This window comes from Alexandromys fortis, unplaced genomic scaffold (assembly GCF_014885135.2).
Source record: "Alexandromys fortis isolate MF-2015 unplaced genomic scaffold, M_Fortis_MF-2015_v1.1 scaffold_52, whole genome shotgun sequence".
NCBI lineage: Eukaryota > Metazoa > Chordata > Mammalia > Rodentia > Cricetidae > Alexandromys > Alexandromys fortis.
The window spans coordinates 8,650,264-8,678,107 of record NW_026067929.1 but is presented as its reverse complement, the minus strand read 5'-3'; the positions used below and the strand labels follow the sequence as shown (position 1 = coordinate 8,678,107).

The 27,844-nt window shown below is 41.4% G+C and overlaps 1 protein-coding gene across 1 annotated transcript in view; it reads right to left on the bottom strand.

Annotated features, from left to right (window-relative positions):
- Positions 1-1,152: 1,152 nt before the first annotated feature.
- Positions 1,153-27,844, bottom strand: part of Fbxl7 (F-box and leucine rich repeat protein 7) — a 304,870-nt gene continuing 278,178 nt past the window's right edge. Inside the window, exons 3-4 of the mRNA XM_050144782.1 lie at positions 11,700-12,311; positions 1,153-4,250 (exon numbers count right to left, since the gene is read on the bottom strand). Of these exons, the coding sequence (XP_050000739.1) occupies positions 3,514-4,250; positions 11,700-12,311 (1,349 nt within the window). The 3' untranslated portion in view covers positions 1,153-3,513. The remainder of the gene's footprint in view (positions 4,251-11,699; positions 12,312-27,844) is intronic.

Below are 27,844 nucleotides of genomic sequence, written 5' to 3'. Positions count from 1 at the left end.
AAAAAAAATTAAAAAGCTGAGTAGCTGCTAAGACAACCATTTCACAACACAAAAAATTGCTAGACAACATAATCCTTTACATCTCTCCTCAGACATCTGAATGATTTTAACTGCTAAACCCTTGAACAACACTAAAAGCAGAAAAATGGTTTTTTTGAGTGGTCAGTAAGATTGAGATTGGAGATACTGACATTTCTTGGGCTTTTGAGTCAGAGAGCACATCTATTTTGTTGAAAGGCAGGTCTCGTATCCTGCATAACTTCTGAGTCAAGGTGTTATTTGTTAGAATACAACCTGATCTGCTAACTGGGGATTGGAATAGGGCTTTACAAGATGAACTCGTGGCCTAAGAAATGACATTGCACTGAAGGAGAAAAAAGGACTGCATGTACCAGGTTATCCAGTGAAACAAGCCCAAGTTGCTCTTGAGGGAACTTGAGTTGTGTTTAGGCAACTTAGTGATAACACCAGCATATTCTCAAGCAGGTGACGCAAGCTAACTGCTAATGGCATTTCTCCCTAATGAAGAACGAGTTGGTAAATATGTATCAAACCCCAGAATAGAAGGTACTAATAGCATCCAAGTGGAGAATATCACAGATTTTTAGTGTATTTTCATTGCAATATTTATTTACCTAGCCTTTCAATATTTCTTCTCCATGTAGTATATATTTAACTTAAGAAAGTTACCTAGAATGATCAATATGGCCAAGTATTGACCCACTTGGCAGCTTTTCTTTGAGAATGTTAACATGGTAAGCAGTGACACTGTACTACTTTTTCTCTTAAACTATTCAATCTTTTAACTTGAAATTGAATTCTCTCGAAAGTCAGGTATCTGGAAGGCACTGTCTAATTGTAAACAAATAATGAAATTTTAAGTCAAAGAATCTCAAAGTGAATAGGTTTAACTCACTAGTATTCTTATTCTCAATGTTTTATTCACTTACCCGCCAATTTAAACCCAAAGTCCCAAGGTCCATGGAGACAACAGAAACTTGGGTCTGACTTTAAAGGGACAAGAGCAGCAATGAACTGCTTGTTCTGACTTCAACAAGAAGCACTGTTGATTGATTGATTGGTTGGTTGCTTTTCAGTGCCCATATCCAAGCAGCACCACCTTAGGCAAGATTTATTAAAAACGGAACTGAGTCTGATTGCCAACATCTTGCTTTATTTCTTGGTGGAAGTAAATTAAGGCTTTCTAGACTCGTACAGCACGTAGTGATTTGAACATTAGAGTTAAAGAGAAACAAACAAACAAACAAGCAACAATGACCCATGAGCATTCAATGTAACGGAGCCAGGAAAGAAGCCATGTTTTAACACAGAGAATTTCTCAATGAGGCCTTTTGCTTGTCCTCCAAACCCTACCACAATGGGTTGTCTGTTACCCTCGATACCGGAACATTCCAAATGATTTGGTTTAATACTCCCCATTGTGACTGCAATTCACAAACTTTAGGTAGAGCCTCAAGTCAGAGAGCAGAGGGGCGCTTCATTCAATTTCTTTTATGACCCTACATTCGGTTTCGGTGGCTGTCACTAGATCCTGTCCCCAGCCAAGACTTTCGCTTTCCCTTATGACATAATCTTGTTCACTCACCCAGACAAGGATGGTGTGAACTGAGCAGAAGCTGGGACTCATGGAGTGAGCGACAGAAACCTCCTGAGGGGTTGCCAGCTTATTGCCTAACTTCTTCTTCCCAACACAAGACAATAGTACACAGCGGAGCCTACAGTGGGAGTGCAGTTGTCGAGCAGTGCATAAGCTTGGTCTGGAACAAAGGCAGCGTGCTTGGGTCAAGGGAGCAGAGGCTCTGTGAATGGAGGCTAGACACCCCGAGAAGAAGATGGGTGAACTGTTTCCACAGTGAAGGGGAAAGAATGTGGCCAGGGGGAAAAAAAAACTGGGGGAAGTCCTGGGTTTACTAACAAAAGACAACTTGAGTTCACAGAAACAAGCAACAGGATTTCTTCTGGCTATCTGATTCTTTAAAAACGAAACTAGTAAATTGCTTTTTGTTCAGAAGGGACCATTTAAAAGTCCATCACCTGAAAATTCAGATTTGAACTGATATTGATGTTCTGCCCCAATGCCTTGGTGGGTGGAGCAGCATCTGGGTGATCAGTGCATCCCCCCTCCTGCATGCCTGGTGCTTCAGGTGGAAAAATACTGAAACACCTGGAAGCCTGCTTCACGTTCTTTAGTGGAAAACATGCAGACAGCAGGCAAGGTGGCCTTGGTACAGTGAGCCACTTACAAACTTAACCCCAGTAGGCTCATTTGATGGAGCAGTAAGGAGATGAGAAAAGTCAAACTGAATTATGAATGACAAAGGACCAAGGCATCTGTCCCCGCGGGCTGCAGGACAGATGTGTCTGAAGCACAGCATATGTGCACCGAGAAGGGTTAGAGAAACCTTTAAGGACGTGGGCTCCCTTGGACCTCACTTGTTAATTAAAAATTATAAGGGTCTGTACTTGGATTTGAAAATGCTGAGTGGATGCAAGCTGGCAGGGAGATGCAGGCTTGGTGTCCCGGTGCACTCTCCTGCCTAGGTTGCCTGTGGTGGCGTGAGGGAATGCTACGGCACGTGAACATGGAAGTGCAAGCATCCAACATGGCAGAAGACGTGCCAAAGCCTAGCACACCACACAGTTGTGCTGGGTCTGAGAGAAGAGCACAAGGACATCCACACAGGACCCTAGGTGCACGGCAGCGACCCCACAGACCTGCCTGAAAGCACAGCTCATCCACACAACCAATTCTCTCAGAAGCCTTGCCCTTGTGCTTTCTATAATGCTCCTTATACAAAGCTCTGCTTATTGGCGTCACTATTCTCTCAGTTCTAAAATGGGCGTGAAGCTCATCCCCGCTTCTGGCCTCTGGTGGTGGGAAGCTGAAGCCCAGCAAGGTGAGGCTGACCAAGGTCACACAGCTAGTTAGTGGCAGAGCTGGGAGAGGAATTACGTCTCTTCTTATTCCGTGTGATTTGCCATAATGCATTAGCACAGGGAAGCTCTCTGCACACAGAAAATGTTAGCATGACTTTAACCCCAATTTGCTTTGTGAGTGATTTAGGAGCGGGGCTTAGGCAGCGTTAGAGGCCCTTATTTGGATGCTTAATGCTGCAGCTGTTGCAGGGTTGGATGCAACGGTGAGGAACTCTGGGGCATAGCGTGTGTACAGGAGGGGGAAGGGAAGCCAGGGTAAGGTGCGTTTCTGAAGACACACTGACCAGCAAGATGAGCTGCATCCTTTGTTAGAGGATATGTCTACAAATGAACCGACCAGAACCAGTTGACCGTGGTAGAAATTTTTTTTTTTTTCTCCTTCGTTTCTTTGACCTCATTTGCGGATGAGAAATAAAAATAAAAGCCAGACTCCAAAGAACATTCCTGGAAGAAACAGGGGCTGGGAGTGGGCATGGGTGCTTAACATGGGCAACTTTTACAAAACATTGTTTGGTTCACGTTGCTGTGAAAACATGCCCCGTGGGAGCTGTCCCTTCAGAAGAAAGCAGGGTTGGTATGCTCAATGACACAGCGCTTGCAGTGTCGCTTCACAAACCGCAGGGCCTCCACTGAAACTTCACAGTCCTGGACGTTCAGCATCTGCAGGTCAAAGCAGTTGGCAGCCACGATCTGCAGGCCCTGGCCGGTGATGCTCTCACAGGACTTGAGGCTTAATCTCTTGAGATTGAAACAGTTTAAAGCCAGGGATTCCAGGCCCGTGTCAGAGACCAGAGGACATTTGCCAATGTCCAGAGACTTAAGTTTCGTGCAGTTCTTGGCAAGGTACTCCACGCCATGGTCCGTGATGCCCTCGCAGCCCCTCGCATTGAGGTAGCGTAATTTGCTGCAGTACTTAGCCACATAACGAATGCCCACATCCGTGATGCGGCCACAGTGGGCGATGCTGAGGTACCGCAAGCGGGACTCCAGCTTAGCGATCTCCCGCAAGCCAAAGTCGCTGACAAAACGGCAGTCACTGACACTCAGCTCCTTGATGGACGTGCAGTAGATCACCAGGTAGCGGAGGCCCTCGTCGGTGAGGCGGACACAGCGGCGCAGATAGAGGTGTGTGAGCTGCGTGCAGTGAGCTGCGATGGTGTGCAAACCTTCGTCCTCCAGCACGAAGCAGTCCGTCATATCAAGGTATCGGATGGAAATCTGTTTGCCATGCAAGGGGGACAGTTTAATGGAGGCCTCCCGGGTCAAGCTGATGCAAGTAACTTTGGAGCACCCTGCGTAAAGACACAGAACACACGCTCAGAACAACTTGCCGGAATGGGAACTTGGCTCTGGGGAGCCATAACTGAGTCTTAGCTCTCTCTAGCCCAGCCCAGGGGTTAACGCTAATGGTCTTGAATCCTGAAGATAAAGATTTTAGGAATGATTTCCTGCTTGTCAGGTTATTTGATAATTTTTCTGAATTTTGGGCTTAAGGGGATTTGCAGAATTTTTAATTGGAAATAGCAACATGTGTTGGGGCAAACTACACTTTGGTTTCTTTGTCCTAAAACGGACACAGGCCCTTTCCTGCAGAGCAGTTGTAATGGGGTAAGACCACGTGCCTAAATCTCTGGCTGTGACCCTAGAGGTTCAGGAAGTTCCTAAAGCTCTGGTAGTGACCTAGTAGCTTCTTGATTCGAATAAATGAAGTGAGAGAGAGGGGTAGGGAGAGACGACACTGGTACTTGCTAGGCAGCCCCTTCCGGGTTCCCTGGGCTGATGTTTTCACTGAGTTTAGGACCACTTCTCACTGCTTCCCCAGGAAGCCAAACATTCTGTATCTTAATGCTGTGCCTGGCAGTCCTATACTTTGGGACTAGAATGACGTGCAGTGAAGCCACAGATAAGGAAAGACTTTGGAAATTATGGGATATTTCTGTCATTATTACTCTATCAAAATTCATGTGTGGGATTTGATTCAGCAGCTATTGATAGAAGATAGCGGTGCCATCGAAATTGTTGCTGTCACGTGTCTACCTGTCTCCCTCTTTGGCTTTGCCCTCATCCCTAGTATTTCTATACATTTGTTAGAGGTCATTAGAGGTCTAGAAATGGCACTCAAAACATCTTCAGTCAGAGTCTTTGGAAGGGGGTCCATTTTGTGCCGAGTATAGTATCTAGCCAGTCTAACAGACCACCCAAGGGCTTCTCTGTGCTCTTACCACTGGTCCTACTGTGTGCTTGTCGGTTCCCTGACACCACCTCTGCCCCTGTCTTGTAGTCTCTGGGCCTGGATTATGGAATGATCTTCCTCGGATAGCTCTAGGAGCGACCTTCAACTTTCTTAGGTCCCCGGATACCAAACAATTGCTTTCCTGGACTGCCATATATAAACCAGCATCCCTTTATTTGAAGCGCTCTTATCAGTTGGTAGCGTTGCATGTTTATCTGTTCAGCTATTTATTTGCTGTCTCCTCACTCTGGAATGCATGCTCCCGAGGGAAAGTACTCAGGCAAGTTGATGACCATACCTCCTGTGTTCAGTTCATAGCTGGCATTTGGTAGGGGCTGTTGAATGAATGAATGAGGGAGGGAAGACATGATTTATAGAAGAATGTCTCCATAGTAGGTCAGATGGGAGACTTGAACATCCATCATTTACATATTCAGACTTTGGTTTTAGCTCAAGAATATCGGCATTAAAAAGTACTTGTTTATTTTATAGTTAATAGAAATGCCTTTTATTTGTGTTGTCTTATGACATTTACAAAGTACTGTGATAAATGTTTTTATCTGATTCTTAATAATTTAAAGAATAGGATAGCAATGCCCAAAGAGATATTCTCGGATAACATCATTTTTAATCCCCTAGAACTATGTGTAAATTTATATATATACATAGTATAGTTTAATTATTATAATATTGCATATAATAATGAAATACTTATCATATATCACTTTACAAAAACATATGTAGCCAACTTTTATTATGTAAGCAGTCAATACCCATTAATATAAACTATAAACAAATATACTTAGAGCCTATCCCATTCTACTACATATTTTTTCTTCTCATTTTCTCCTTACTCTTTTTTATTCTTTTTTTCTCTCCTTACTCTTATCAGATGCTGTTGCAAGTACACAACCATGTGCCTCACTTTAGACACCCCCAAATTTTAGCTAGTCAATACAATACCTAAGAATTGTGAGTGGCACTGTAACAATGCTATTGGGGACTTTTCTTCCATCTCCTGACAGGCTGAGCATAAAGCGTAGGTCCTGGGAATAACATGTTTAAAATGTCATGTCTTCAAAGGAAGGGTTTTAGGGTGTGAAGCACAGAACCAACCATGGAAGACAGATGAGGTTCTCCTCTGTGGGGGCATCATGGGATTCTGGGAGGTGGGTAACTCTGAGATCTTCTCTTCCAGTTTTTCCTTTAGGTTTCTTTCTTTGAGATGACTGTAGCCCTGCATATCTTGAATTTTTCTTCCTATCTGGGTTGTCTGTGAAGGCATTCTTGCTTTCTTGTATTATATAATAAGTTTTATTCTAATATTTTGGTTCAAGTTTCCTTTCTAGATTCTTAATGCCCAGAAAAATCTATTGTGCACCAGGGAGGACACAATATTTAGGCAAAAACATATCTGAAAATATGAGTTTCAAATTTAAGAGAATGTTTGTTTAGTACAGTTGCAGGAAATGATTTTGATATGCTTGTATGACTTACTATCAATAAATGTTAATGTTATATCTATCTCTAATTCTTATGGAGTTGTTGAGTTTGCATTGGAAAGAAAATAAATTTTTTCATGCTTCAGTAATACTAATGGATAGTTCATGCATTCCTGTTTTACATACACGAAAAGGACCCTTAGAAATCATTTATTTAGACTTCAGTTTTAAAAGAGGAGGCATGTGCCTTCTATACACAGGATAGAGCAAGTTCACAATTGTTCAAGGTTTCAATAGTAAGAGGGAGGAAAGCAATGACTATGATATGGCAGAATTGTGGGTTACACAGAGGTCTGCAGTAAGTGTGTCATCAAGAGGCAAACATGCAGACACCCATGAAGGAGCTTTTTTAAATGATTTATTTAAGGAGATCATAAAAGAGAAACAACTTAGATTCATAGACATGAAGTACCGATATTGAAAAAGGAAACCAAACTTGAGAGACAAGAAATCACTCAGTATCTGGAGGAGTGGGTGCATCTTATGGTTTCTGGAAAGAATTAACAGAAAATAAGGAATGGTTGTCTAGGGCCAGAACATGGGGGACTGCCTTAAAGTCCAAGATGAAGAGGGATGGGTTGTGAATACTCTTCCACCAAGAAGAACAATGGTTGAACAAGTATTGATTCTTGCTCTCACAATTTTTTTTTACATCGTGATTTACTCTCATTTGGGGTGAAGGACATCTCTACTTTGTTTAGAATGCAGAGTAGTCCTATCAGCAAAGACCGATGACTAATTTCTAAGATTGATGATAAAAATATGAAAATGAAACAGCAATTGTTGCTGTTTATTGAGTGTTTGTTACATTTTTCTCAGTGGAGTGCATGCAATGACTTAACTCAGGGAAGCCTCAGCTACCCTAATTTTAATTATGAGGAGATTTTGACTGTCTTTTTTACAGCTTTTGCAATGCATCTTGGTTTATTAACCAATGGAAACTTGAATACTTTCAAGATCACCATTTCAGGTTTCGGCACTTTTTCCCCCCACTTAATTACAAGATCCCGAAATACAAAACAAAAATCCCTTGTTTGTGCCCATAAAAAAGCACAAGACTTGAGAGACGTGGACCTGTAAATATGCAAGTACCAGAAAGTAAATTCTATGATGCTTTAGTGGCCACGTTCAAAATGCAGCCACAAAGAGGAAATCCTTGGCTCACTTGACGTAAGGTGTGGAAGACTGCTCACGTGAGATTCCACCTGTGGAATGGCAAATCTCTTAAGAGAGTTGTTGGGAAGGCTTTGTATGGGAGCAGAAAGAGGACTAGTATGGAACCCATATAGGTAGACAGTTATTAATGTACGCACAGGTCCTTTGTGTTTGGGGATCTTCAGATAGTTCTGTGGACGAATGAGAGTTTGAATCTCATTGGAAGGACAATTGGATGAGCAATTCATCTAGGGCCCTAAGTGAACTATTGAAAAACGAGTCTTTCCTGTAAGTGTTAAATGGAGAACAATTGGAGATTTTAGGCATGAAAGTAAAGACTTACAACTTGAAAATTTTTCCTCCAGAAGCCAAATATGTGGAGTGCGGACTGAAATGTTAAAAAGAGCAATTGATGAAAGAGCAGGCAGGTGGAGGAGAGGGGATGGGCTCCAAGGGACTGGGAAATTCACATGGTCTGGGTAGGATTCTGCCGATTAGGAAGAAAAGTTTAGGGAGGGAGAAAAAAGGGTGGTCCTCAAGTTGGAGAGAGCCCCTTTGAGGTAATTTTACTTGCAACAATTACATTTTAGTTTTCAAAATAAATTGATTTTAAGATATCCTAATTATGTTTAAAATACTCATAAGAGTCTGCCTCCTGCACCTGGCATGGACAGCACGAGAGAGCCAAGCCCATTGGCAGAGGTGTGGCAGGGCCAGGTCTGAAGTTGTGAGCATGGGAGAGCTGCCCCATGGATGGGGGAGGGCATCTCCTGAGGCAAGTGGGAGAGCTGGCCCTGCTCCTCACCAACTGCAGCACTAAGCCATGCCTGGGCAACACAGTAGAGCTGCCTTGAAGGTGCAGGTGAGGGAGATCAGATGCTGAGGCCATGAAAGCAGGAAAACCGTCCCTGCCCCGTGCTCATTGCTGCAAGGGGGAACTAGCCAGGGCAATGTAGGAGAGCTCACCCTGATGGTGAGGACAATGGAGTGCTGGGGGCTGATCAACCCTGCCATTACTCAGGCCCAGAACCAGGATTATGAGTCGGCCCACCCCAATATCCACCCCATCTGTGATTTGCTGGACCCAAAGCTGCAGGACCTCCACAAGACAGGGCAACAGCAGGGTAACCAAGACGAGTTCCAATGAGGGCCCAGCAACAACAGGGTAGCAGAAACCAGAGGCTCTGAACCAGACCAATGACTTTTTGCAATGGACACTCACTGTGTCAAACTACAGCTTCAAAAAAAAAAATACTAATAAAAGGTAATTCGTGATAATGTTAAGATACTGTATCTGGCTATGGTAATTACTAGTGATTTGAAAATGTAATAATAAGTATTAGCATTTTCTACCTTGCTAAATATGGCCCAGGTAATCTCATGCTACCTAGAGCAGTGGTTCTCAACCTTCCCAATGCTGCGATCATACAGTTCCTCATGTTGTAGTAACCCCAACCATAACATTATTTTGTTGCTATTTCCCAACTGCAATTTTGCTACTGTTATGAATCATAATGTAAATACCTGATATGGACCCCTGTGGAAGTTACAACCCAGAGGCTGAGAAATGCTATTCTAGAGGATTTAAACTCTAGACCAGAAAGTGAGCCTTCCATACTGAAGTTTACTGTCATTGGAAAGCTAGCCACATCTGAAACCTGCTTAAAACCATGGGGTTTGGGCGATGAATCATGAAAGCAGTTTTGGCAACCTTCTGGCCACTCTGTGTCTTTTGGCATGACCACTTCCAAATTCCCCCAGAAATGGAAGCAATTTTTAGTAAGTGCTGAAGGCAAACCCATCCTTTAATCCAACCTGCTAAACCTTTCAAGTCCATCTCTCCCCAGCCATATGTGAAATTGCATCTTAAGTTGGTGAGCCACAGGCTCCTCTTGTCCTCCTGCACAGATATACAGATCTGCGGTGTTACTGGCAATCCTTATGAAGCTGTGGAAATACGTATAACGTGAGAATGGCATCAAGGTAGAGCACAGCTAGCAAGACTTCCTAACAGTTAGTGAAGTCGTACAGCAAGCTTGCCCAGGCCAGAAAGCTCAATAATCCCATTCCCAAAGAGTCAAGTGGCTTCAGCCCTTTAACATCTTCAAAATGACCTCAAATTAGGAGAACATCAATACTTGAATTCTACATGAAGAATGCCTGGGGACATGCTCTGACATAGTAGGGGGATTCCAAACAAGTCATTCTCTAACCTGGGGAAATACAAAGGAAGGTTTGTAAGATGTTCAGATGGCAAGAATGGGGAAGAGTCTGTCAATCTTCTTAGCTAAAGAGAAAACACACCAGGCTGTAGCTCTGAGCACTAAGTGAACTGTCCCACATCTCAGGGCTCCATGTTTCCTGGAGTGCCTTGGAGAAAGACTCTGAGAAGGTCTCCTTGTTGTCTGCTTCTGTATGCCAATGGCGGCTCATGAGTAATCTACCACACAGTCAGGATGGCTTTGTCCCGCAGCCAGCCAGCTCAAGCAGGAAAGCCATAAGCAGCTTTCCAGGCAGGGAAGGAATCTGCAAAAATAATGGGCTGTCAGCCGAAATATTTTCAGATGTCGGCTTCTGAAGGACAGACCAAGCTGGGAGCTGTTTTACCTCCAAGAAATTTTTTTTGAAGGGATTCATTTACCTCAGATTCTTGTAAATCCCAAATTCTATTTCTTTGCCTGACACAGTGGGTTTTACCTTCTGACCTTTCTCCAATCATTCCTGAGGTCAAAGATCACGTCGCTCATTTTTTTTTTTAAAAAAAAAAACCTCTCTGATGCGTATTACACATCTCAGCCTCTGTAACATTCATTTTTTGACTAAATAGCAGATGAGATTTAAAAAGGGGCTGTTATTCAGGCTGGGTCCCTGACTGGCGCCAAAGTTTGACTCTGGGTTTTAATTCTTCCTGCCTGAGAGAGACTTTTAAGTAAAGCAATTATACGGGGATTTCCTTCCATTTTCAAAAGAATGAAAAATTAGATTCAATGGACCCTGTCCTTGTACTATGTAACCGAGAAATGCTTTTAAAGTCCTGTGAAATTAACCCAAAGGAAGGGAGAATGGGGGTACCACTTGACCATGACAGACTTCCCCAGTATTTAGAGAAAGACAAGCCATCGTGAGCACAGCTGCCAGGCTTGCATTTTATTCCTCATGGTGGACTGTCTGGTCACGACGTGGTACGCAGGGGCATCGCTGTGGCTTTACCATGGTTCACAGGCTCTACTAACTCATAACACATGCAAAAGGCTCGTTTCTAAATGACCTGTTTAGTTAGATATTTCCTTCTGTTTGTCTTAATTAGATTTTTGGTTTCCACTATGCACGGTTGTTCTTAAGTATAAGGTCACATTTAAGGTAGACAGACCCTCAACCTATCAGGACCAAGGTGCCCACAGTTCCTTCAAGAGGCAGATGTTCAATGCAGGGGCTACTTGTGCCCTTCAGAGTTATGAGTTCACAGTGAGATATGTCCTGACCAGTTAGCCTCCCTACTATAGACTGTCCATCTCTGGTAGCTAGCAAGGAGACACTTGGGACTGGAGAGATGACTCAGTGTTTAAGAACACACACTGCTCTTCCAGAGGACCTGAGTTTCCAGTACCCAAGCTGGGCAGCCCTCAACTGCCTTTAATTCCAACTCGAATGGATGCAAAGCCCTCTTGTGGCACCTGTGGGCACCTGCACTCATATCCCACACTATACACAGACACACAAATACACCTAACTTTAAAAACAGAACAATAAACACTAATAAGAGAAAGGGACCCTGTAAAGTTAGCAATGTGTCTTCTACTCTGGGGTGGTGCATTAAGAACACACAGGTTTTAAGTTCAGTTTCCATTTACCTGACACATCCAGGTGCTCCAGGTTGGGGCAGAGGGACACCACGTCAAAGACAGCTTCGTTGGAGATATTGTAACATCCTGAGACTTCCAGGCGCCTCAGTTCTGGACAACACTGTGCAATGGTGTAAAGGCCTCGGTCTGTGAGCCTCCGGCAGCCACTGACAATGACAGTCTCCAGCATGAGACACACATTGGGCGTGTCCTGGCAAAGCCTGCGGGTCAGCACTTTCAGGGCACGGTCCACGTTGATGGTCTCGCCCGTAAGGCGGATAGTCCTCCAGAGGCGCGGGTCCCAGGCCAGGTTGTACCAACGGCGGCACACGCGTGCGCACCGGCACAGCTGGTTGGTGGGCAGGAAGGAAAAGATCTGCACCATGGAGTGGTCCGGGAGCCGGTCTATGCTGGCTTGCTCTTTCTGGGGTCTGGAGGCCAGACGGATGAGTGGGTGGGTGAGGCGGGTTGGGGGTGGGGAGTGAACCATTGCCACTGTCTCCCCGGTGATGGAGGATGAAGAAGTAGAGGAGCCCCTTCCATTCTGAAATCCTGGCAAAGTCGGTGGACATATCAAGGCTGGGCTGGGCGTGCTCAATGTACGCATGCTCAAGTCAGAATCTGGCAAAGGACAGAGAACAAAGGGTTAAGAATGAGGGCTTTTAATAGAACCTAGAGCTGGAAGGAAGGAAGGACACACATGGGGCAATGATGACACTTCCCACGGCCTTCACTCCTGGACTTCTTCAGTGGCCCAGGCTGCAAGCCCCACCATTCCCTAAAAGCTTGCTCCACAACAGAGTAAGCGAACAGCAGCACTCACTTGTTAGACCTGGGCTCACAGTGACTCAGCCCTGCTCAGGCTATGCAAAAACGGTCATAATTAATAGAGGAAAACAGGCATGGGTGCCATAATCTTGACTCACATAAACAGACCAATTGGAGAGGCCTCTGTGCAGACCAGGGGCAAATTCCCCCATTCCCCAAATCGCCCTTAGTCCCCAGGACTGATCATAAGAAAGGCCATCTCCCAAGCTGCACTGCTTCCGTCTAGGGAGAAACCTTATCAGCGATAGAACGGATTTGCTCTCCTGGCGTCTCTTGAAGAGGCAGCTGATTGTGCTGTACTTTACAAGTGAGGGGGACGTGTTTCAGAGCAGAGGGGAGAGCTTGGCTGTAGAAAGCCTCCATTCCTTTGTACTCACTTGCTCTTGCATGCACTTGGCCCTCACTCTGGTGATAGTTTCCCAGCATAGGGAAACCACCAGGCTTTCTGAGTTAGGCCAGGCTCCAGTCCTTGAAAGTCCATTCTTCCTTCTAGCTAACTTTATTTACATTGCATTTGAAAGCCCTATTCTGTTCTTGGAAACCAGAGAGGTCACGTGATGAGGACTCTAGTAGCTTCTGAGTTGTTGAGGAATTAAGAATTAAGAATCCCTCAGAGGACTAGAGAGAGAGCTCATCAGTTAAGAACACTTACTGCTCATGCAGAGGACCTCTGTTCAGTTTGCAGTACCGATTTTAAGTGGCTCACAATGGCCTGTAACCCTAAATCCAGGGGGCCTTGGTGCTTCTGTGGGCGCCAGTAATCACATAACACAAAGCCATACACAGACACATACATGCACATAACTACAAACAAATCTAAAGGAAAGAATTCTTCAAAGAGAATTCTCAGTTCATTTCTCTTTCTCTACGAACAAGAATTTAGTTTCTCCCTCTCTCTCCAAATATACTTAGATAATACTATCTATTTTACATAGACACTATTTAGGAGATAATGCATTCAATATAGTTTATAAGAATATGCATTTATAAATTTATACCCATATGTGTTTATGGCATGTAGAGATAGAGGGTCAGAGAGACACAGAGAAAATTTATTTTTAAAATATAAATTTCTTCACCTGCAAAAATAAATGACTTGGATAAATTATGTCTCAGTCAGTTCCACCTGTGACCATATTCCTAAAGATTTAAGTCCTTTGAATATTCAAGAACAACAAACAGTAAGTCTTTAAGGAAAACTTTAAGCAGAAACCCAATTATGGATCTCAAAACTGCCTCTAACTTATCATGATCGCACGTTCTCAGGGAATTAGCTCTGATGCCAGTATGTTTTTACTGAGGTGAACAGTTTACTTTGGGGCACGAAGGAGGGACAACTCCAGGCTCTAGTCTCTGCTGTTTAGGAAGATAAGAGGGCTCTAAAATCTCTCTCTTGCTTGCGTAGGTTCCATTCATCTTGGAGAAGGTGTTTTAGAGCGCCACAAGGAGCTCTGTGCTGTAGGGCCCTGAAGCATCACACATACTCCCCCTCCCTCTAGTGGAGGGGAACAGATGGCTTTACAACAGGAGTCTTCACCTGCCTCACTTTCTTCACTCATACCTCAGCCCTGAGGGGGTAATACGAATACATCCAGATTGTTTAGCACAGATGTGCCTTTCATGATTATTTCAGCCATTTGCTTTTTCTGTCTGCAAGATTCCCTGGGTGTGGTAAGAATTTATGCCCACCCTGAAATGGAAATTACCCACAACTTTGAGGAATATTCTGGGCTGGGAAAATTGGGAAGCTCTCTGATAGCTCTTCTTGCCATCCCACTTGGAGTTTATCCACAGGAATTCTAGAAGGAAGTCCACAATTCGTCCTTGTTCACAAATTGTCTATGCGTGCATGCGTGAGTGTGTGTGTGTGTGTGTGTGTGTGTGTGCAGAATTTATTCCAAGAAAGCTGATATTTCTTTTACCAGGAACACATAGCAAGATTTGCTGAGTCCTTCAGGTTGACTTTAAAATGGGTAAATAATCCTCCTAGAACTTTTGAAAGTATATAATCACAATGGAATATATACCATCCAATAATTACAAAACAATAAAATGATGGTCTAAGCTTGAAGTATTCATACCTAGAACTTTCTATAAAATATTTTTTGATATTGTCCCATATAAAATTGACATATTAAACTTAAAAGGTAAATATCTATCTATCTATCTATCTATCTATCTATCTATCTATCTATCTATCTATCTCTGTGTGTGTTTAAATTGAAACACACTTAATTGTAAAAAAAAAGTAAGTATGCTTGCCAGACAATGTGTCAAAGAACCATTTACTGACACTAGATTGGCTTGCAGAAACCGACGATTCACAGAACTTTCGAGATTCTACACTGTGCTGGCACACTGGAAAAACAGAATATGGCTTCCACTTCAGACAGGAACCACATATGTCTCAGCAGCTATCGGTTGCACCAGAGAACGCAGAAACACCAACTGCACTCTTTATACATTTTCTCTCCTTGGATCCTTTCAGCTAACTGGCATTGGTATTAACTGTTAACTTTTTCAAGTCAGCTTAGAAACAAGAACCTCGATGCCAAGCTACTGAGGACGCTCAGAAGAGTAGGGCACAGCCCGAAGATGGAAATTATGGAGGAAAGTGACAAGCCTCCTCCTGGTCTTCTAGCATTGTGGTACAAACACGCAGAAAGACAGCTAAGTACGTTGGAACTCATACTTTGCAGGCATGACTTACTTTCAGTCCTAAATAGCTAATCTTAGTAAAAGTCTACCCTGAAGCAGAAGCCCACAGTTTATTTTAGCAGGAAAGTGGTATGTATTGCACCAAAGAATAGTTCAGCCACAACTCTGAGAGGATATTAATGGTCATCTTAATACTGGATAGGATTTTGGATATATCTATAAAAAATTGGTTATCATACTTCATCGTTCTTTGCCCCCCCACCACCACACAAGATGAGAACATTTGTGATTGGTACAAGGAGTCAACTACACACTGTCAGGAGGTGTTTTGCAAGGGAAAAAGTATCAAACCAGAGAATATCTTGTCAATTAAAAATATGTAAGGACAGAGAAAAGATAGAAAAGAGAATAATTCAAGTGTCATAAAAGCTGAAGCAGAGATGAAAGTGAGAAATGACATATTCTCACAATAAAATGTGAATTTCTGTATCTGGTCTTCTAGTGATACTAGAAGAGTAGAGATAGCCAAAGGATAGTGAAAATACACTGGTATCTTCAGGGCGATAAACAGAATGGGTTATAAGGAATATTCCGACTAGGGAGGACAGGACAACATTTTAGTTTTATATAACTCAATGTAATAAATGGTACTGTTGCAGATTCTTGGATTACATGGCTATGGGCAGATGGAGTTTTCATCCATTCAATGAATGATTTAACACACACTGTTCCTCATGTCTAGTTGAGGCCAGCAAGGGAGAGATAGCATCTGACTGGATTATAAAACAAAGGTTCCTAGCCTGCCTCCTGTCTTTCCCTCAGCCCCATTAGAGTGCTGCCACAGCACACACTCAGGTGTCTGCAATTTCTTGCAATCCTTTAGGGAGACAGACAGGCAAATGACTATATTGAAGTTATTCCCAAATCCCATAAAATACAACATGGTAAAGGATAAAGAAGTTATTATAAGTCTTGAAAAAAAATAGAGCAGGAATCCAACATGGAAAAGATAAATGTAGGCTCTACTAGCAGTGAAAAAATATGTTAACAGTATTTTAATAAGATTTTATGTTTTTTGACAAAAACAAAGGCATATTTTGACACAATGGCAATGCTGAAGTTAAACAAACATAATTGCATTTTATGATTATAGATACAGTCGAGTGTGGACTAAATTAAGAGATTATAGATTCTTTAAAGAAATCCTGGTTTGTTAATGATTTAAATTACTTCCAAAGTATGTAACTGGTACAGGAGAATGTCCTTTAAAAAATCATTTAGTTACTTTGAATATGAAAAAGAACTGTATTGTTTTCCTGGGGGAAAATCTTATGAATTTTTTCCTTCCTAATTTCAAAATTCTGGAAGTTTTACATCGTTAGTAATCACAGTACAGTACCAAAATATTCAAGGCATCTCTCACGAACATGCTTGTTAGTCACATATTCTTCTAACAAGCTACTTGTCTATTTTTGCAGTTTTATTTTCAAACCACTGCTGTTTACACTCTAGGAATTTTATTTACATGACTCTGGGTTTTCAAAGTCAAAGTTTACAAGCCCACCCTCGCGTTCCCTCCATCTGATGACCTAAGCTTTAGTACAAGAGGCTTTACATCACAACCCAGCTTTCTCCTCAAGGACTATTGCCATAAAAAGCAAGGGTTCTTTTCTTATCTTAAACTCGAGCTTTAAGAAAATAGATCTATAAATCCGAGTTAATGAAAAAATAAATACACTCCAAGTGTATCATTTATCTCCTTGTTTTATTCAAAAATATTTTCTTTTAATGTGGTTCATATCATATAAACAATCTAGAACCCACTTAAGGCCCTGGCAGCTCGAAAGTAGAAAATGATACATGGAAGGTTAAACCTGCATTTCATATGGAGGGAGTTAACTTCAGGATTTAAGAGTTCTTGTTGGGACTGCAGAAGGTGGCACTTGCAGAATTAAATAAATACCGGTTAAAAAGACCTGTCCAGAAGAAAGTACATCTATTGACAATCACCTGGACTGGCCTCACATGGGTATCTCCATCGTAACTGGGTTGTGGAATTCCAGTGAAAATAACGAGACTTTTCTGCTAGTGTGTGTAAAGCCTATTCTAACATTCAGCTCTTTGTAAATGTTTGAACTTTATTTTCCCAATGCTATGCAGCATCTGACTCACTCTGCTCTTCTAGAAGGGTATATTCCCATTGTTATGGAAGCTTGTAAGCCACAGACGGCGGCATGTACAGACTCACATGTTTGGACCTTGCCTGCAACGTGAGTACTCTAAAAGGACCACTTAGGAATGCAATACTCACAGAAAGATCAGAAAGCCTAACAGACCAAGACTGTTAGAACTCACAGACTCTTTTGGCTTGCTTTTGTGCTCAAGTGACATCTAGCACCTGCTCCCCCACCTTGTATGTCAAATGGCAAAGTAGGATGAGTTTTAAATACCCCATAATGGGAAGAATGCATGCACCATTCCTGAGATAAACCTCTGCTAGTAGAAGCTTCCCCCGTCATGCCTTAAGATTTATTAGTTACTTTTCCTTTTGCTGTGATCGAGGAACTGACAAAAAACAACCTCAGGGTAAGCATTAGTGGCTTACAGTTTGAGGGAATGCAATGCATCATGGGAGTGTAAGGCATGGATGCAGGTAGCTCCTTGGTGGCAGGTGGGATCCTCCAATCTTCTAAGAGGAAGCACAAAGTGAGCAGGAAATGGAGTTGGGCTGTTAAACTGAAGTGTGCACCCCCAGCGACGGATTTCCTTTGGAGGTTCCACCTTCTTCTGCTTCTACTCATTAAATCAGTATCATCAGCTAGTACTCAAGTATTCAAACCTATGAGGGGCATTTTCTTCAAACCACAAGGCACACACATAATCTATGAAAATTACAAAATCTCCCAAGACTTATGATTTTCCTTCTTAAAAAATCAGGCCCCAGGTTCAAAGTCCTTGACAGGAAGAAATATTTATCTAGGTCTTATAAAAACTTTATTCAGTTTTTCTTTGTAGTGGCTATGGAGAGTTGTCCTCCATGGAAGACATGAATGTTGTCATTTTGAATTGAGACTAGTTGTGATCTTGTGTATGACTCCCTTACAAAATTGGGCCCCTAAGATTCCTCTATCAAAGGTGGGGAGGGCACATGAAAGACAAAGGTGTCATAAACTCAAGAGTTACATGAGTTCAGACCTGAAGCGACATACACACATAAAAATTGCTGGTGTGTGTGTGTGTGTGTGTAGGCAGAAGTTTCTGTCCTCATTGGTCCCACAGCCATTCAGTCCTAAATAAATACACAGAAGCTTGTATTATGAACTGTTCAGCCTATTGATTAGCTCTTGCAACTTAAATCAACCCATAATTCTTATCCATGTTTAGCCATGTGGCTTAGTACCTATTCTCAGTAAGACATTCTCATCTTGCTTTCTCTGTGTCTGGCGAGCAACTGCTTCTCTACCTTTTCTCTTCCCCAGAATCTAGAAACCATAGTCTGGTTGTCCAATCTATATTCCTGCCTGGCTCCTGGCCAATCAACATTTTATTAAACCAATACGAGTGATATATCTTTACAGTGTACAAGAGCATTATCCCACAGCATGTGTGTGTGTGTGTGTGTGTGTGTCTGTGCATGTACACGCATATACATGTGCTACGCACCGCGCCCCATGTCTGCGCTCTGTGCGCTGGCACCCAGTTCGCGAGCTTCGGGCAAGGCGGCTGGAGGTTAAAATACAGATACACCAGAGAGACAGAGAGACACCGACACGGGTCATCCTTGAATTCCCCAAGAATGCCCCCTTTACTGTGTTCAGGGGCAGATTGTATAGAGATAGCCACGCCCCAGCCAAACCCACCAGAAACCACTCTCCTGCCATCAGGAACTCCTGAAGGTCTCGTGCTCAGAGCAGCTGTAGGCACTCAGATGAGGGGATTACAAGAAATTCAGGATCTGGGGTCTCACTGCTCCCAACATCCATGCACAAGGGTGGGCATCTTCTTTTGTGTCTCTGTTTGTGCATTTGTTTCCCATGAGCCTACAAACAATCACTCACCTATGCTCCTGTGGGGAGTCCAATCAAACTCACTGGTTCACCAAACTAGGCATGCACAGAATCATTTCTTTTGTCTGACACTGGTGCCATACTTTTTGAATAGATATTTGTTAGTGATCTTTCAGGAGAATCCCTGTCACACTAGGTACCCAAATGAGGACATGACAGAATCACATGAAAGTATGGTATACATGAATTAAACAAATGCCTGAACTCTCTGCCTAAAGAGAAAATCATGGTGAAAAATCCACAGGGCAAATCCTGCTGGAACATGTTCCTCTACTTTGTGTGAATGAGACACCCCACTGGTGAATGAGGTTTGACATAGGAGTATGGAGACACCTTACACAGGACTGACAAATGAGAGCATGCATTTCAATGGCAGGACCTGCACTGCCCTTAGAAAGAGCAGTGAGTGATAAGGCATGAGGTTGAGCAGGAAGCTTCTCAGGTAAGGTACCATGTTCAATAGACATGTGGGTGCCATCTTCAATCATGTCTCCCCAGGAAAAGTTACACAACAGCTCTTGGTCAGGGAAGCTTGTTTTTGCAGTAGATGATAGATGCTATTCCAACTTATAAGTGAACAACCTTTTGGAAATGAGTTATTGATGCTGTGACATAGTGGTTCAATTTTTTTTTCCTAAATGAGAGAGAACATAATCTTTATCATCCCCTCCTCACACCTATGCTCAGGGAACAATGTACAAGAAAGGGCATAAAGAATGTAAGAGCTGGAAGTATTGTTGATCCTGGTCTTCTAGGGACTACATGGCTGTTGCCGTCATGACATCAGAGCATTTATGATTACCTGCATGAGAGCCTCCAAAGCTTGAGTTCACTACCACGCCCTCAAGAAAGAGGAGGAGAGCATGAGGTGTAGGAAGCCCCCCTCATTCCTGATGATACACAGAAGTTGCTGACTATTTCTAGGAAGTGTGAGGGGTTCTAGTTCATTGTTTTAGCTTCCTTTAAGTTGCTCATGCTCTTGCAAACAATCCCACACAATATGCTCCTCCAAGTAACCCTACTTAAATTAAGAGTGCCATAAGTCAGGCTTTGGTGGAATTCTTTCTTTGTTTTTGTCACTTGGGCCCTATCCAAGGTGAATACACATGTGTTCACATATTTTGGATAAAAGTAAAACAGTAGTTCTATCCAATAAAATTCTTTTTTATTTTAAAAGTTATTGCCTATTTATGGAAATTTATTTAGTTTTATATAGAAGACAATGCAATCCCACATTACTTTAAAATAATAATTTAACTTTATATTATAAACCCTTAAGTGAATAATAGTAGAGATGGGAGACAGATATCAACACAATTGTTACTGCAGAATATAAATGTCTTCACTTTGGGGACATTTTTGGGGTTGAAGATAGTTAAATTGAATTCCCACTTGCCGTCTACCACATGGAGTTTGTATGGCCAGGGGAGGAAAAATCCCTGAAACTTCATGATCCATAAATTACTCTTGGAACCTAGAAGGCATTTTGCCCACTTCTCCGCATAGTTAGGTAACTTTTATGAAAAGAATATTATTATTATCAGAGACCTTAAAAGTCCCAGAACCTCTACTGGTGATACCATGGGAAAGCAATTCTGGGCCCTCCCACTATGGGTTTGTTTTTAGGGTCATGTTAGTCTGGATTCCATGGAGAAACTCTTTGGAAATTCCCTGCTCTTTCCTCCATAAACTTTTGAAGGTCTTACATGTGAGGAGGTGAAAGGAGTTAAAACCACAGCCTTTGGGTGGGTCACAGTGACCTTTCTTTTAGTTAACAAATGTGTTCATTGACTTTGAATTGGGTAAGCTCTTTCCCATGGTTTATTCAATAAGAGTTGTTTTCTGTGACTTGGTAGATGCTTTTTTGAAAAATGTCCCATGTTTGTGCAACATTATTCCAGTTTGCACTTCTCCTTATTTCTCAGCGGCTATTTCCTGGCCTTCTTCTGTGGTGGACAGATGTATGCAGGGTCAGGGAGAAGCCATGTAGCCCCACTGGAGACAGACACCGGAACTTTACCCAGTAAGCCACAGCCTTGTGGCAATACACAGATTAATGGAGATGGGTTAATTTAAGATATTAGTTGGTCAGAAATACACTTAACCTATTGGCTAAACAGTATTGCAAATAATATGGTTTCTTTGTGATTATTTCAGGGCTGAGCAGCCAGGAACAAACAAGCAGCCCCTTCAACAGTGGACCATTTAAATGCCGATGTTCCTAAGTCATAGTCCCATTCTCAGTAGCTGCTCTGCTTCTTGGTAATTTCTGTCACCTTTCCTCTTGCCTATGAGCACTTGAACTCAGTGTGCTGTTGACAGAGGTTTCTGTCCTGCCTGTTCCTGTAGCCATTTAGTCCCAAAGAAGCACACAGAGGTCTACATTAATCATAAACTGGTTGGCCAGTAGCTCAAGCTTCTTATTTAACTCTTACATATTAAATTAGCCCACAATTCTTCTCTGTTTAGCCACGTGGCTTGGTACCTTTTATCAGTGAGGCATTCTCATCTTGCTTCCTCTGTGTCTGGGTGATATGTGCAGACCTATACTTTCTGCCTGGCTATTGGCCAATCAGCATTTTATTAAAATACTAGTGACAAATCTTTACAAAGTACAAGACCATTGCCCCGCAGCAGTGTCCAGTTGATACTTTTTCTATCTCCGTGTCCTGTAAAAATGTTAAGCACACTTGCCCGAGCACCTGCTTGAGCAGTGCTGTGCAATATGATAGCCATCAGGCACTTATAGCTATTAAAATTGAATGTATTACATTTTACTAAAAACTCAGCTCCTTGGGCACAATGGCTACATTTCATGAGTTCAGTAGTCATGTAACTTAGTTTGCACATATTTGAAAAATTCTCCTTGAGAGATTGCAAGGACTCTGCTTGTCCTTTGGTACAAGGATCAAATATCCTAGATACAGTATATGTACAGGGGTGAACACAGCTGTACTGATATTTCATTTGTATTTTAATAAATAAAGCTCGCCTGAAGATCAGAGTGTAAAACAGCTGAACTGATCAGCCTTACAGACTAGGAAGTGATAACACACATCTTTAATCCTAGTAGCCTAGTTTGGTTTAGACACCAGGCAGTAGTGATGCATGCCTTTAATCCCAGCACTAGAGAGGATTATAAAATGGGAGGAGACAGCTCTCATTCACAGTCTCATCCTGAGATTCCTGGAGGCAGGATCACCATTTCAGAATGAGGTAGAGGTAAGAGCCAGTAGCTGACTGATTTGCTTTTCTGAGCTTCATTTTGAACCCCAATATCTGTCTCTGGGTTTTTATTAATAATATCATTATTAACAATAACTGCATTAACTATCATTGGAAAAATATCTTCCTATGCCTACATTCTGGATTGTTATGATATCATCTGCTTCCCAAGCTAAAACCTGGGAATCCCCTAGAATCTCCTCTCACTCTCACCCAGTGGTATTGGATCTGATGTCAAGTCTTTGAGCTGAAATGTCTAGAGATCTCAGTTTTCCTTTAATTCTCTCTACCATTCCGTCTCAGTTCAAGCTCTTCTTTCTCACAACTTCACTAACGTGTTAGGTGACACTCCTGATTCTTGTCTTTCCCCTGCTCTACATACAGAGCTAACTTTTGAAAACACAGCATATTTTCCAGTGCTCAAATCCTAAATGGGCCATTCTTTCTGTTATAGGTTAAACTGTGTTCCTCTGTACAAACATAGTTAGGACATGTTGAAGTCCTAACCCTGGTGTTGGTGAATGAGACCTTATGAGCCGCAGGAAACCCATATAACTTCTTCTGCACTGCTATTATTGAATGTCTAAAGCATGTAGACATCAGTAATACTAGATATTATTCAAGGAAGACAATCAAGTTTTTATAGTGTGTATGGGACCCACAAAGTTCCCAACTGTAAGCCCTTGCTGATGTTCTCCAAGTCAAGGCCTATTTCCCCAAACTAACTCTTAAGTTATCAGCTACAACTCTGTTCTCTAAGATTGCACCATGTCAGATATTCTGTTGAACTTTCCAAGCTGAATAACTTAGCTATATTTACTGTTTCCTTTGAGCTCAGACATATGTATATTCCATCCTGTCTCTCTTCTCATAGTGCCTCTCCTGGGAGGAACAATGAGTATCTAAGGGCAGTTGTTGTCCTTTTCATCTCTAAGTCATCCAGACTTACCTGAGTTCAATCACCCAGAAGTTGTTTAACTGACACACTAAAGAAAATGTGCTTCCCTTGCCATAAAACAAATCATTTGTGGTTTCCTGCTAATTGCAATTGGAAACATTGATAGAGGCTAACAGCAGAAACTAGATGCCTTAGATTGGAGAAGTGGACACATCTCTGGGATTTGTTTAAATTTCATTTTTGGACATTATGTCTTTGTCTCTCCACTTAATTAAGGCTGAAGTAGCACACACTTAGTTTAATAATATTCATATGTTCAGAAGCTTTCTTAAAAGATACAAGAAGATTCAAAGACGATCTCCCTCAGGCCTCATCACACAGCGTATCAGAGTCAAAATGCTTGGTGATCCTGTTTTCTTTTTGATAATCTGCTTTCACCTCTTACCACATATAAATCAGTCGCCTTCTGTCAGTAAAACCACAGACAGAGATTAAGATTGTGCTGGTGCAGAGCATTGGCTCATTTAGGCAATAATTATGTAGACACAGACATGATATTGGGCACTTTGTTTTGGAGGTATTCAGAACTCTTGTGAATTGAAAGTATTTGATTCATAAGATTAAAATTTTCTTGTCAAAATGAAGCAATTCTCATTTTAATATCTTTACTTGTCGTCCTGGCTGGCTTGTTTGGCAGCATTAGGAATAATGCTTACTTACCCAAGTATCAGGAATAGGTGATATTTTTTCTTCTTTCAATGTATTGGGTGCAGAATGATATTCAAAGGTGGTGGACACTCAGCGTGTGAGAAAGAACATCAGGTATCAGGAAGGGGGTGAGAGTGACTTCTCTTTATATTGAGATGTCTTTTTGGAGACATCTGCCTGCATTCTCAGGTTCAGAGGAAGCCACCCCAGGATGCAGAAGACTACAAAGTAACAAACACTGATTCATCAGTATCAATAAACCATCCTTCTGTAAGGCTGCTTCAAGCAGTGTCTGTCTTTGCATTTTGAGAAAAATTAAGATCTTAGCAGATCAGGCTAAGAATCTGAGACATGAGACAGGTAATAATGAGCTTACCCGCAGGGCTTCTCAGATAGCTCTCCTAGCTGCCAGCTGGTCATGGGACCCAGAGTAACTCTGTGTATGACTCTAAAGAAACACTCTCTGATATTAAAAGATAGTTCTTCAATCATTATTATTAGTGTTATTCAATGGGCCTTTATAGAGTGTCTCCCCTTCTCTGCATGAAGACCCTCACCAATGCTGATCATTTTCCTCTGCATGAATAATTTTTCTTGTGGGTTTTTGCTGTTCAGTTTTGGTCAGGTCTCTGAATAGTTGTTGATTGGGCCAGACTACCTGGTCTTAGCCTTTTGGTTTTCATACATGTAGCTGCGCACCATGTCTTAAGAACTGTGGTAGGAAAAAAAATTCTGATGTTTTTGGTGGAGGGGTTATTATTTTGATGATTCTTAAGCTGATTTTCTCAAGTATTCAGACCAGAAGTCAAGCCTATGAAAATTCGTTCTTTCCAATCCATTTATTTCTGTGGTAACATCTCCTCCATGTCAGTGATCTCACAGGCAATGATTCAATCAGCAGAACCTATGAAGCAGAACAATGTCTCAGAATATCGAAGTTAAGAGAAAAAGTAGTGATGATTGATAGCATGTGTGTGCAGATATATTATATGTGGTCAACTCTTTCTATTCAGAAATTTACCCAAAAATACTGATGGTTAAGATTATTTTAAAAATGTACTGTATTTGTACAGCTCTTTTCTTGCTGTTATTTCCTGAATAATACCCATGGTAATGAGTATGGACACAGAATTTACATTTTATTAGGTATTGTAGGTAGTATAAAGCTGATTTGGCACGTACAGGAACACACATTAAGGTTCTATGTAAACATGTATTCAGCACTTGCAAAGACTGGAGTTCAGAATCCACAGGAAATCCTAGGTCCACTGTGGACAATTTCACATAGAAATATACAAATTCATATTATATTTTCTGTATTTATGTATATACATGGCCCAGACAGTCTCAGTTTTGTGTGTGTACATACATACACTTATGTGTGTGTGTTTGTGTGTGTATCATTTAACTAATTATCCAGTCTTTTATTTTTTATAAAGAAAAGAGAAATAGAAACTGCTGGGGAAAGTATAAACACCTTGCAGAAGTGGAGCAGGTGCAACAAAGTGACTTTCCAGCTGAGAGGGGAACTCATCGAGGAAATGGCACTGAAAACTCATGTGATACGGAACAGTACAGACTTTTAGCTCCGAGCTGCAGCTTTTCATGGATTTCAGAGCTACAATCACATTGGGTTTTATTTTCTGGCCTACGGCAACTATTTTAGATACAGAGTTGTATCTAATGATACACATTCCTGGTTTGAGGCTATAGTATAATTGATCTATAAGAATACTTTTCATATGGCTATGCCTATATTTGTTGGAATAAATGCACAGATGTACTTAAAGAAAGAATGCTAATGTCAAATTTCATCTCTCCTTTATATCTATAGATAGATAAAATCTCTTTATCTTCCATTATTCTCATATTTCTATATCTCTATCTATCTATCTATCTATCTATCTATCTATCTACATATTATCTAACTATGGACATAGATGTAGGTGTAGATATATCAGTATACATAGAGACGTCCCCTCTCCCAACAGAATTTGCCCTCAGGTTTAGGGACATTATTTACTGGTTGATATAGGGTTGAGGGGATGAGGGAGATATTTTATGGGATTAGGGGTACTTTCAAAAAAGGGGGGATTAACTGGTTTGATGGGAAGATTGGTATTTGTGAATTACTGTTTTTAGAAAATGGTATTGGTACTGATTCTTGTATATTGATATACTGAATATTGAATGTGAGGGCTTCTACCTCTATTGTATAAGAGTATGCTTATACCTCTGCCTATATTGTATTGATATATTTACCATATTACAATATACATTTCTACCTCTGATATTATTTATGTAATGACATTGTTTACATTTGGTATGTAATGACATTGTTTACATTTAGAGATCATTGTTCTCATAATTTGCACAGTTGTTTATTCTCTTAGTCCTCAAGTTAGATAGATATCGAGAATTATAAATCAATAGTCATATATGTTTGTCATATTTATTTTTAGCATAATCAGGTTTTTTAGATAGAGATTATATTTAGTATAGATAGTATAATCTTGAACCTCTTCGAAGAGATGTAGAAAATGGCCTTTAATATAACCTAGAATTCCATGCCAACGAGACACAAACACTCCTGGCATTACTGCTCTACTCCCGAGAGAACGTTGAGCACCAACCACACTCCACTGGGAGCTTGTCTTCTTGGCAGAACTGGCCTTTGGGTTAAGAAAAGCCCATACCTCAACTACTGACAAAGATACAGAATATCCATAAGTGGATAAAACAGGATTGTCTTATCTTGCCAAGACAGGATAGGATAGTTCTGAGAAAGTTCCTTGCCTTTAATAATGGTATGTCAGTTATGTTAGGCCTTAGCCAAAGTTGGTTGACTCAACATTGCAAACGAGACTTTGGGTGATTGCCCAGGTAGTCAGTTGTCTCTGTCATTTGTTGCACATTTTGGAAATTTATTATTTGTTCTTCCTGGTTGCTTAAGTAATATTACTTCCCTTCTCAGATCTTTAATGGAGTTGAAGATTAGATAATTGTAGTTACTTTCTACATTATTTAGACTCCTTGAAATAGAGTGTTTAGTAAAACTTTTGTTATATTGTTTGTTATTTGTAATTCTATATTTATTATTTGTTCCTATTGTATATAGTTGTATTTGGTTTGGCTCTGTCTTATTTAGACAAAAGGGGGAGATGTAGGGGAAGCCCAGCCAATCACCTTGCTTGAAGGGTGGGATCCCCTGAGGTAATTTTTTACTTATAAAGATTGTGGGCATGCTCCCAGCGTTCCCTTCTGTTTTCTTGTTCTCCGCGGGAATCTCGGATTTGTAAGTCCTCCCCTTATTAAAGCTGAATATTTTATAATAAATTCTGTCTGCCATTCTTTTACACCATAACAATTTGACTTTAAAAATTGTTGGTTTTCACTAAAATGAATGAATGAATGAATGAATGAATACAGGACAGGATTTCCAAAAGTTCAGAAATAGCCCAAATGTATTTCTGCCTTTTAGCATTATATATTTATGCAAAACAAAATTTTTCTTCTTATTATCAAATGAAAATGTCAATCAACTCTGCAGAATGCTATTGCTCCACAGTGTAGTAGGAGGCTGCTTGTTTGTTTTGCAGCTGCCCAGACTCCTGAAATAACCACACAGAAACTGTATTAGTTAAATCACTGCTCAGCCAATCATTATAACATATTCCTAGCAATCTCTTACATATTAAATTAACCCATTTCTATTATTTTATATTTTACCAAGAGGCCTACTAGCAAGGTTCCAGCACATCTATCTCTGG